The sequence below is a fragment of the Daucus carota genome, chromosome 8 (assembly GCF_001625215.2).
Source record: "Daucus carota subsp. sativus chromosome 8, DH1 v3.0, whole genome shotgun sequence".
Taxonomy (NCBI): domain Eukaryota; kingdom Viridiplantae; phylum Streptophyta; class Magnoliopsida; order Apiales; family Apiaceae; genus Daucus; species Daucus carota.
The window spans coordinates 25,220,111-25,232,981 of NC_030388.2; the positions used below are offsets into that span (position 1 = coordinate 25,220,111).

Below are 12,871 nucleotides of genomic sequence, written 5' to 3' on the forward strand. Positions count from 1 at the left end.
AAAATTCTAAACTCACAATTTAAGCCAATCACTTGTCACACCAAGTCAAGTCATTATTTTAAGATTTTGTTTGGCTCTATTTTACATAGCTCCGTGGCTTCTATCCTCTCCCTTCACAACCAATGAGAGAAGATTTAAGATCCAGCTGAACAAGATGTGTATTGCATTTTAGTTCTACTACTTGAAAAGAAAAGTTGGGAGATCTCTTCAAAATACACACATGGAGAGAAAGAACACACAGGTTGAGGTATAGAACTAAAACAAAAATAAAATAAGATCAAAATATAACAATCATCCAAGAATTAAAATATTAACATGCAAAAGACATCCCAATTTCAAAAAACAACAATGAAGCACAATTTAACTTCAGGATTCTTTTACATATAAAAGATGCTATCTTTATGTTTTAAGTGCAAGTATTTACTTCAGTGAACGTCAGCTCCTAATACATTACTTCTCCAGCACTGGATGGACAGTGCTTGATCAAAGATTGCAACATAAGTTATAAGGTGTAAACTACGAGAGCTTCTCCAATCCTTTGTCCGGCATCCAAGGCCAAATATACTTCTAATCTGGGACCGAAAGAGAGAGTAACATTTGGAGTTTATGAAGCAAAGCCCAGATTACCATCATCTATGATTTACCCTGTGGTTTTGGTGAATTATGTGGGAACTGATGATATGGAGAAGCTTGGGTACCTTTCGGCATCGAGAGGCTCCTCGGTTGTTGCCCAGGTCTTGTAAAGGATCCTGCTTGTGATCGTATAATGCCATTTGATCCATTTCTTGTGTTTGGGCTGGATGCAACTCGATCAGCTTGCATGGTCTTAAAATAATAAGATGAGCTTGCCATGTCCTTCAGGTTTGGCAAAGGCTTCAGTGCTTCAACTACCTCACTCATACGAGGCCTTACTTTTGGGTCTCTGCTAAGGCAGCGAGCAGCCAAATGCGCAGCTTTCTGGGCACCTTTTACTGAAAAATGACCTTCAAGCCGAGGATCTATTAACTTATAAAATTTTCTTCTTTCCCCCAGATGAGGTCTTGCCCATTCCACAAGGTTATGTTCCCCATTTGGACGATTTTTGTCCATTGACCTCCTACCACTCAGTATTTCGAGCATAACCACACCAAAGCTGTATACATCACTTTTTGATGTAAGATGCCCTGAGAGAGAAAATAATGAGAATCTCAATTCCACAGAAAGGGTACTACTGGAAAGTCAATAACTACAAGTCCCCCATTAAGAACATCGCGAACATCGCTATTTGTGTGACTTTTAATAAATATATAAATAGTGAGGCATGGGTGTTTGTTTCCCTGTTTGATCAAAAAATAGGTACTTACAAGAAAGGTACACAAATTAGCACTTTATTAACAAGATAATTGCTTGTTTCCTTATGAAACGCTGAAACAAATGCCTGCATTATTATTTCTGTGACCAGGAGCAAAGTTCTGGTCTGCGATATACGCTACATTATATATATGGCAGAAAGCAAACACAATAGCATTAACTAGTCCGAGGAAAAATATATAATTTCCTGTGGCACTGAGCATAGAGTATGCATGTGAACAGTACAACCTATATTATTAGCTAGTCCATGGAAAAAAATATTTTCCCATGTGGCGACAGGAATAAAGTATGCATGTGCACAATACAAGCTAGATCCAGTTAGTCAGAGCTGTTATCAGGCGGGACTATGAACGAGGGGAGGAAACATATAACCCTTGCTATTTATTCTTTAATCATATTTATTAGAGAACAAGTTATCACTTTGTTCTCCCCACCACCATTGGTGGCTATATTAGCACTGAAGGTGGGTAAGGTTAACAAATTGGCAAGAGAAGATTCATAAACCTGACTTGCACCCCCAAATATAGTTCTGATGGATCAACATTTACCTGTCATGACATATTCCGGGGCAGCATAACCATAAGTTCCCATTACTCGAGTTGATACATGAGTTTTATCACCCTCTGGACCATCTTTTGCAAGACCAAAATCAGAAAGCTTGGCATTGTATTCCTAAAAGACACTGTCATTAAAAAGATGATTATATAGGATAAAGCTTAATTTCTTAAAGGTCATGTCACTTACTGCATCCAACAGAATGTTGGAAGTCTTGAAATCACGATATATCACTGGCCTTTCAGCTTCCTCGTGAAGAAAAGCAAGACCTTTTGCAGCACCAAGAGCAATTTTCATCCTGATGGACCATGGGAGAGGCAGAGACCCTGAATATAATAAGCCACTGAAAATATTAGTTCAGAACTTTAAATATATAAATAATATATATCACTAAAGTAAAGCATATATCTGTGTGTGTGTGTGAGAGAGAGAGAGAGAGCAAAATAATGTCAAAAAACTGAATAATAACAGGTCTAAATTCATGAACACGTTAAACACTTTCATTACAAATATGGGCCTAAGTGAAAATAAAAAAGTTATGTCCGATAAATAAAACAGTTTCCAGCAGGGTAGATTTACGAGCATAAAATTAAATTACAAAGGTTTAGGTAGATTTATATTCCCCCATATACATATGAGAGAGAGAGTTGCAGAATATTAGTGCCAGTGTATAGTCAAGTAAATAGGGATCTTCAACCCTTCACTCATTTTAAAAACAAGGATGGTAGCATCAGAAGCTAATAGGCTTGCTCAGAGGATGAATTTTTTTAGAAAGAAATTAGATTATATCAGTTAGCAATACTTATTTAGTTTATTTTAAATAGATAGAATTTCTAGTCTGAATCGCATAGTTCTAACTGTGTATGTAACAGTTTTTTTACTGTAAGAAATATAATTCAATAGTATACTAAAAACTATCACTGATCGTACTTCTAAAATAAGGTTAAACAAGTCACAAATTATGAATATGCAAACAAAGCTGACCGGATCCTTAAACATTATGCCTAAGGAGTATCATTTGCCAAGACAAATCATCAGTTCAAGGCAACATGTAAGTAATAAAAGAAGAGTTCTCAATCACCACATTTGTAGGCAGGCCTACAACTATTACTAGACAATGACTATCTGCAGCAACCGCGATTGAAAATGGAAAGAAGAGCTTTCACTATTTGTGACACATTAAATGCAGAGTATCTGCCTTCAAGCAACATAGGATGTAATAATCCAATATCCATAACAGAAAAAACTATTAACTTCAACTCAACTGAATAATAGTTCAAATAGAAATACAAATAAGATATCACAAAGACAATGTTTTTTCACTAACAATACACAAGGATTTAAAAGAAAATCATCTGTTTGACATTAATGATAGTCAAGATTGATGATTGACATTAAGAATTTTAACAATTAATTCCAAATGAAAGGAACTTTACATACACCTGTCCACATATACCAAGAGACAACGATTAACAATTCAAAGAAAGAGGCTAAGAAAAAAGTGACGAAACATACTCCTAAAAAGGTGGTTCTCCAAGCTCCCTCGAGACATAAATTCATAAACCAGCAACCGCTGATCATCTTCTATACAATAACCAATCAGCTTAACCAAGTTTGGATGAATGAGGTCACCTAGAAAACTGACTTCAGCCTGAAAAAGGAGGTACAGGAAGACATAAAAAAAACTGGAAATAGCCAGGACCGATGTCAAAAGAACATAAGATAGGGAGGAAAATATTGAGACATATAAGGAGCATCAGACCAGCCATTCTTTGTGACCCTGAAGCCCATCATGATTGAGAGTTTTCACAGCAACAGTAAGGCCAGTGCCTGGTTTTACAGGTGCCGTCCCATTCTCTTCAATCCACCCCTTGAATACACAACCAAATCCCCCTTCACCAAGAAGACTATCAGGCCTAAAATTCCTCGTTGCCATCTTAAGATCATTAAAAGCAAATTTCCGAAGCCGAGAAGCAATTTTAAGTTCCTCTTCAAGTTTGGAAGTGGATGAACTACTTTCTGCAGTACTGGTTGTAGTTGATGAAATTGCAGTAGATGGTTGGTCTTTTCTACTGTTAGCATATTTGCTTTCTGCAGCAGCACAGAACGAGCAAGTCAGACAAAAATCATCATGTGCTAGCAAGATACTAAATTACAAAATTATGCTGCAGACACAAATGAGAATATACCAAAGGAACAGAAGAATACTGTTTCAAATGTATATAACCGAAAGGCCACTGGTGTATAAATAACTAGTTGTGACCAAACAGTTACCAATAAGATGACACCAATTCGACTACAAATGAGGTACTAATGCTAATATATATGTAGGACATATAAGTAAATTATACTGTATAATTGAGACATTGACATGCAATTCGACCAATTACCTAGTCCTGTAGAAAAACAAATACTAGAACATAAGGACCAGAGTCCTGTTATAATGTTAGGAAAAGGAGGTTGGATGCCTTTCAAAAGAATTAGCAGCAGAGTATAACTAATCTTTATTTTCCAGGTAAACAAAACTACAAATAGAAAATAAGGGTTCTAAGGCACAAGAGTACTTTCATAAAGGCAGTATTCTACATTCCACATATTAAATAATTTCTTGCAAAGGTGAAAATATTCTCTTTTTCGACAACAAGTACGTATAGTGAATTAGTGATCATGAAAATTAGTTTATGCAAGCATACATTAGAAAGTGATTCTGCATAAAATTCACGGAGGAACCTAAACAGAGTTTAAAAAAATCAAGACATAATCAAACAACCCCAAGTTTCAACATTCATGTACATGGCTAGTTCATAGGTCAAACTGTCTTCATATATGATAAAATAAAGTTCATGGACTGCAAATCACTACAACTATTATATAATTGTGTTAACAGATGTTCAAATGCAGGATCCAGTAATCAACATAGTAGGGAAAAGGTAGGAAAGAATACGTTCAACAATAACATCTCTACATTCCCCTTTGCACCAGACTCTAATGTTGAACATGACTGTAAACGAGCATATCTTTCAATCTTGAATTTAGTAATAGCTTACGAGCAAAAATAATCAAATAGTTTTGCAATATCATTTTGGTTCCATATAACGTGTTATCTTAAAAGGAGGTATGATTATTGCTATAAGCATGTGGTGATTTTCTTCAGTTTGAAAGTAGCACATTAGAAATTTGGAAATTACTACAGAAGGTGAAAACATGAGCTAGAAAATACACAAAAACACATTGTACTATACAAACATCATCTTTATGAATCACATTTCACTTCAAAATCGTAATTATAATCCATAAGACAAGCTTAACTAACACTGACGAGTTCTAGTGAGATGAGGAAAGCATTGCAATGCATAATACAGTATGCACTAATGAAAAAAGAAGAATATAAAACTCGAATCAGACATCATAAAAATCAAAATATATCGATACAGAAAGTAAAATGGTAGTTTACCATGTAAACTGATGCCACTAATTGAGTTGTCAACTTTAGATCTTGATGTTATACAGCTGCGAATTGACCTCAACGCAATCCAACAACCAGTAACTTCCCCATCAGCATCATCTTTCTTCACCTTGTTCTTAGATTTGCCCACCTCCCAAGGCTCACTTTTAGCATCACTTAATCCCATTTTCTCACAGAACTCAACAATAAGCCCTAATCAACAGCCCATCAGAACCCCAACAATCAAATACAGAACCCCAAAATCATAAGGCAAATTTAACAAAACCCCAGTTGAAAAAATCAGCAAAAGAAAATGATTCAACCCTACAAACAGCTAAAACACAAGAAAAGCTAGAATCTTTAGACAAAAGAAAAATACCCACCAAATATATAGATGAAATAAGTGAAAACCAATTCAAAATTTCAAAAAAAGTTGAATTTTTGAGCACCGACTTAAAGAAAAGAGCATAGGGGTAAATCAAATCACATGCCTAGACATACAAAACACACTTAAAACACTTGTTTAAAGTACACAGTAGCATCTATCTAGCCATCTATCTTGTCCTAAAAGAAAAAAAAGACTCTGTAATAACAATACAGAAGACTCTTAAGAGGTGATCAGTTCAAAGTTCATAAATTCAACATATACATACACATATACACACATATAAAGTGATTCCAGAAGGAAAGCAAATCGAGAAACAGGGTCAGAACTTAGAAACTTGAGTATAAAAAAAAACATATTAAAAATTCCTTTTAACCGTACCGTTTTTTATTATTGATATTCAATTTTATAATATAATTTTCAATTATTAATAAGTTTTCGTATAGGGGATAATGACCGTACCAGAGTGCTGTACAGCAAAGACTAGGATTATGTGAGGATTTTTTATATCAAGATATACTTTTACTGATTCTATCGAGATTTGATAATTATATCACATATCTTCTATAAATTAAGTTTCGATATAATATTGTGCAACACCAGCTAGGCCGCGTTGATAAAATTATGTTTCTATTGGCAAAATTGGAATAAAATATTTGGTAACTAAATTAAAATGTATCTTGAAATGATCAAGAACAAATTTATTATTATTTTTTTTAAGAAATATAAAAATTTATGAATTTCTATTTTGATATATACCAGAGTCCTGCTAGGGACCGGTTAGAATTATAACAAATATTTAATATATCCAAAGATTTTTAACCACTAGACGGGAAAAATAATCTCATTCAACGATCAAAATCGCGGGACGCGTTAAAAATAATATTATAATCTTTACCGTTGGATAGTAGCATTATAATGGGTAATTAGGTTTTGATAGTAGCATTAGTAAATATTATGAATATATAGAGATTTTTGAATCTTGATTGGTTAATGTCGTACACGCTATCTTCGTTATTTTATTTTTTTTTTGAAAATTAAGTATGCTATCTAGTTAGGAATATGTTAGTCTTGATGATAATTCAAAACCTATGGTATAATTTTACTTGTTAAAATGTAGCTGATAAATGGATAACAGGCTATCTGTAGTATCCGTTGATCAGATAACTCATCAACCGATGACGTGTTGTCATAAAATAGGTACTTTTTAGTATTAGCAGTTGATCAACTGATAAAATTATGACGTATAACTGAACATGTAGTCGGGATGTCAAATTGTAAATATTCTAAGTCATGTAAACTGCATAAGTGAAATGCAGGTCAACGACTAAATCAAGTTATCAACAAATTTGAAATACGGATTCATCAAGTACTATTTAACCCATCACCGACTAGTGGAAAAAGAACTATCAACTGATAAATACAAAAGCCATCAACGTCTAGTCAATAAGATTATCTACGGTTGAATATTGAATCAGTAATTGCTAAATATGGAGGTTATCGTTGAGAGCTACTTGCAATGAAAAAAGATATTGGTCACATGGGTTGATCAGAAAAATAAAACAATTTTAAAGCTAAGCTATAAATAGTCTTAGTTGTGTTGAAGAACTAGAAGCTTACCATTCGAAGCTACTCAACATGAAAATATTCAATAAAGCTATTCAATCAAGAAGACAATATTTCCAAAAATATCCAAATAAGAAATTGAGTAGGGGTGCTACGGTTTTTAATTTTATTTAGATAGTTTATTCTTAGATTAGAAAAACAATAAACATAGAAAATATAACCAAGTGTTGTGTATCGTTTTCAAGTGTCCATAAAATTTGAAAATAGCAACTTAGAGAAGTAAGGCAAATTAATCTTGTAAAATTAACTCTCCATATCTTTGTATGTAGCTGTGTTGGAAAATAAAAGAGTTTTTCAATACAGAAAAATCTCTCAGGTGGAGAAATAAAACCCCAACTGAAATTTGAAAGACTCTTATTTTATTTCTTGGTTTAGTTTAGCTTTATTATTAGTATGCTCTCTATTGAATGCGATCCACATATTATTGAAAAAGCTTATGACTGTATTCAGCCCCCTTCTACAATCTTTATTATAGTTATATACAGTTAAATAATATTATCATAGTTAGCATTTCTATTTGTTTCTTTTTACAAGTTCAGGAAAGATAATTTGTCTCAAAATATTTATTCTTTTTTCTTTTCAATACAGCTATTTTCATATTTTTATAAAGGCTACTCTTGGACTCCTATTTTCAATATTTGATTAATATACACGTAAACACAATTATATTCAATTCTATGGCACCAAAAATCTATACGGCTACTAAAACAACCCCCATTAACTTAAAAAAGTACAACATGGCATCTTCTCATAAAATAATTGCTCGTATATCCGACCTCATGAATATTATTATAGTAAATACTACTTCTCTTTCAAATTTACATATATGCAGTATTAGAACAAAAAAAGTTTAAAAAAATTATTGTGTGTGTGTGTTCATAATTTAGTTTAGAATGTGTTTATCATATTTTTAAAATTAAATATTATAATTTGTAAAATACAGTCTAAATTAAACTAATTTGAACAAAAACAAAAACCAGACATGTTTAAAAATGAGGGAGTATTACATATATTTCACTAATTCTCTTTTTTCTCCTTATTTTTCATCCGGTTTGAAATATTAACCTTTATCACTTGTTTATTTTAATTTTAAACTAATGTTCACTAAAATTTATGGAACAAGTTTCGTACAATATACAATTTGTATATTGGTTATTGTCATTAAATGACATGATTTATTTTGCGCTTTTAATCTATGATGTATTTACGTTATTGGTTGTTTAATTTAACGTCCGTGGAAAAGATTAACTAGAAGGAGAGATATACAACATGCAATAAATGCAAAAGAAGTTACGCTACTAACATCTTACCATTTTTAATGATAAAAAATATAATTAAACAAGATTGCTAGTATATTTTTTTTTGAAAGCAAGATTGCTAGTATATTCTTAAGAGCAATGCTAGAGACCCCAAATTTTTTCCCCAAAATTTGTTACCAAATGACGTGGATAACAAGTGGCGAAATTTGATTGGGTGATTGATGAATCTGCAGGGGGCCTCATTATTATGGGAATGAATGCAACCAATGAAATTTCGCCACATCATTTGGGAAAAAATTTTGGGATAAATATTTGGGGTCCGTAGCATTTTTCTATTCTTAAATCCTGCTAACAAAGAATATTGAAAATTACATATCTTAACCTTGTTTGCTTTAATGTGAAGTTCAATTATTTCTCCTTTTTAGTCATTTTCTTCATCCAGGTTACCCCATATTTTTACTCGCACAAGGCCCATTTCTCATTTTGCACTATATCCCTGCTATAATTTTTATAACCCGTTTATGTGCAGGTTAACCCGACCGACGGCCACACAGTATCATCAATCTTAGTAGCCTATTCTTCTTTCCTATTTTATAGCTAAATTTTGTGACATCTTGAAGCAATTTTGATTTCAAATCAAATGCATATCTTTTTTTTTTTTTTTGACAAATCAAATGCATATCTTAAACAATTCTGTGGTTGGAGAATATTGAAATTAAAAATGAAATCGTCATTTTCTTAGAGACACCAGTAGACCGGCAATTTCAGACACGACCCGATAACCCGACACGAATTTGACCAGCAAAATACGAATCCGGGTCGGGGTATTTCGGGTTCGGGTCGATTTCGGGTTGACCCAAAATTGACCCGAAAAAATCGGGGCATTTTCTGGTCGGGTTCGGGTAACCCGAAATCAACCCGCAATCACATATATATTATATATTGTATATTTAAATGTTTATACTTATAATACAAAACCCTAAACTAAAGTAGTACCTGTTCACTTTCTTTCTTTTCACATCCCCAAGCCTCAATTGTTGAGCCGCGGCGGCGTTTCGCTCTCATCACTTCTTTCTGCTTCCGAATCAAAATCCCTCTCTTTAGCTTCTCAATCTTCAACATCTTTTTCCGAATCTTTAACTTCCCAATCCGATTCTAATCTGTCGTTCGGATTCTATTTATGTTTTTAGTATCGAAATTGGTATGTTATAGATCTCAACTGGATTTGAGTTTTGATGTTATCTACGTGATATTGTGCCTTGCATACTATGTTTTGGATTATCTGGACACTTGTATATAATCGCTTTTGCAGGTAATAATAAAGAGAGACATCCCAGTTAATCTCTTAATCTCTTGGCAAGCACACCGAATATGTAAGAACACAAAAGTTTCGGGTCATTTCGGGTCGTGTCGGGTAACCCGAAATAAATCCGAGTCGTGTTCGAGTTAGGTACCTGTACCCATAAAATTTTCGGGCCAGGTTCGGGTTGGGTAAAAAATACTACCCGAGAATGTTGACCTGACACGAACCCGACCAACAACCCGTAATTGCCAGCCCTAGACACCAATAGCATATTCAATTTGAGTCGATGTATGCATCAAGTAAGTACTGTGAGATCTTAAATTGTTATCTTCTTAGTATTGTATTTCATTGTTCAATGGATTAGGTTTTCATGTTATTTTATATTGATTTCATATATTAATGTCACATCTTAATTCTTGATTCATATTTTTATCATTGTATGTGATCTATATAATAAATATCGGCCGAATTTTAGCAATATATTCACAATTACATGATATGGATCAATCAGGTTACATGGGCTCAACTAATTTCAAAAATTCACAGGTTGGACACCGTTTGCATAGGCCAATTTCACTATCTTCGTCAAAACATGGTTTGGTAACTGTTTTTCTCATGTAAATATCAATTGCTCATTTTTAAACTTTGTTTATATGTGTGTAAATTATATGTATATATCAATTGCTCTTTCTGTGTATGTATATGATGGATGGTGAGTGGGTAAAGACGGCGATGTCTGATGATGGGACTATGACAGCTCAGCTTCTAGAGCAGATGTCGCAATCTCCGATGGCCACTCCGCCACCTCCAACGAGAAAGACTTTCTCGTTTTATCTCCGAGTGCATATGATGGATGGTGAATGGGTTAAGGCGACGATGTCTGATGATGAGACTATGACGGCTTAGCTTTTGGTGCAGATGTAGCAATCACCGAGGGCAACTCCTCCGCCACATCCAATGACGGTTATGCTATTAAAATGGAGCGTCCGTCAACCCCGTACTAGGTCTGTGGTTCATAAGAGGGGCGGCGCACGTGGCAGTCCAACAACTCTTCTTTCGTGGACTGGTGGGTCCACCTCTTTTAGCGGCGTTGCTCATCCCACTACTGTTAACGCCTTTGAATAATCCTACAACTCCTATTTCGTGGAATGGTGTGATCGACATTTTTCCGGTGGTGAAAACAAAGATCACATCAGTCCATGAAAAAGGAGTTGTATGACTGTTCAGAGGCGTCAACAGCTGCGGGATGAGCACCGCCGCTAAGAAAGGTGGACCCACCGGTCCACGAGAGAGGAGTTGTTGGACTGCCACGTGCGCCGCCCCTCTTATGAACCACAGATCTAGTACGGGGTTGACGGACGCTCCATTTTAATAGCATAACCGTCGCTGGATGTGGCGGAGGAGTTGCCATCGGTGATTGCTACATCTGCACCAAAAGTTGAGTCGTGATTGTCCCATTATCAGATATCGCCGTCTTTACCCATTCACCATCCATCATATACACTAGAGAGAGAATGAGAAAGTCTCCGATACTCCAGTGCTTTTGTGGAGTATCGATACTCAGAGAGAGAATGAGAAATCCTTGGTCTCAGTTTCAGGTTGATGAGTGATGGATATCAGTCTTCATTTGTTGAGCCACCGTTCGCTGCCGACCGAAGGATTAATTCATTTTCAGTGTTTGAAAGATGCATCAACTGTTAAATATCGTTAAAATTTTATACATTTTAATGCTTTCACCCAATTGAAGCGTTGTTCCAATAAATTGCAATTGCTTAACACTTTTCTTTTTTCCTTTTCGTAGAATTCTCTCTTAACATTCGGATCGTATTGCTTCGCGAGTTTTGTTATAATAATCCTAATAGTGTTCATTGGTGATGTGATACGATTGCTTGGTGTTTTTAATATCATTTCTATCACGACAATCTAGTAACTCTCCAATATTCATGAGGTGTATTTTATTAAGATTTTAATATATTATGTATGATTTATGGATTTTAATAAGCTATATCTGATTTAATTTTACGCAGATCGTGGATCGTAGAATTGATATATAATTTTCAGGATTTAAACATCATACTCCAAAATCTTATAAATTTTGGTGGGAGTTCAAAAAGTTTAGAATACACTGATCCCACAAAATCCATCATTTTATGAAATCCAAATAAATACATCAGAATTTGAATTTTAATAACATCATATTTTAATCAATTTTAAATAATATTAAATTTTTATTCAATAAATATATTTATTTATAAAACTATACGTTGCGACGTCAAAGAAAAGTTAGGCAGATGATCTTCAGTTCCCCTGCTAAATTCCATGTTTAATAGCGTCACAAACCATTTTTTTTTTTTTTTTGATAATGGAGATGGGAGTCAGCTTGTCCAAAAACTTTAAAGAATATATACCACATTCTTCCTTGAGCTCCTCAACCCTCACCGAGGAAAAGTGCAACTGTTCTAGCCTAATCAGTTACGCATATCCTCAGTTTCAAGTTTAATACTCTCCTGTTTCAAGAATTTTTTCTGTCAAACAGTATTTGTCCATCTCTGATTTTAATTTAAGTTTAATAATTAACTCTTATTAATTTCATTCTATTTACTTATTCTCAAATATTAAATATATAATATTTTTGCCAATATTAGTCAATTTTATATTATAATAAGTTATGCATTCATTAAATAAAAATAAATTCAAAACTGAAGTCTTAAGGCCAATGAGAGAAATAAATTTGATTATCCAGACGATTGAATTCATTTCATTTGGTCAATTAAATTTACTTTAAACTATTCACATATGTTCGAGAAAAGTTTGGCAATTTTTGACTTTTACAGCTCGGTAAGAAGAAAGTAATCTAGAGACTCGAGTTTGGATTTTTCGTGTGGAAAAATAAAAGATTTTGCACCGGCTATGCATATCTTTCATTGATAAACAAATTCCCATCAAAT

General features: G+C 33.9%; 1 protein-coding gene and 1 long non-coding RNA gene across 5 annotated transcripts; one reads left to right on the forward strand and one right to left on the reverse strand.

The window, feature by feature from the left end:
• Nucleotides 1-242: 242 nt before the first annotated feature.
• LOC108199682 (serine/threonine-protein kinase PBL34) lies at nt 243-6,114 on the reverse strand. Its single transcript, XM_017367616.2, has 6 exons — nt 5,360-6,114; nt 3,668-3,996; nt 3,421-3,556; nt 2,095-2,231; nt 1,899-2,022; nt 243-1,163 (listed from the first exon to the last, which is right to left on the reverse strand). Exons 1-6 carry the CDS (start codon nt 5,535-5,537, stop codon nt 634-636), a joined length of 1,434 nt encoding a protein of 477 aa, XP_017223105.1. The 5' UTR covers nt 5,538-6,114; the 3' UTR covers nt 243-633.
• A 3,491-nt stretch (nt 6,115-9,605) lies between these two features.
• LOC135148263 (uncharacterized) lies at nt 9,606-11,803 on the forward strand. 4 transcript variants are annotated; one of them, XR_010286234.1, is made up of 3 exons: nt 9,606-10,222; nt 10,470-10,540; nt 11,516-11,803. It is a non-coding gene; the product is annotated as an uncharacterized LOC135148263 (long non-coding RNA). The 4 variants fall into 4 exon arrangements; XR_010286235.1 differs by having other exon boundaries at nt 10,470-10,523; XR_010286232.1 differs by having other exon boundaries at nt 9,606-10,540.
• Nucleotides 11,804-12,871: the final 1,068 nt, after the last annotated feature.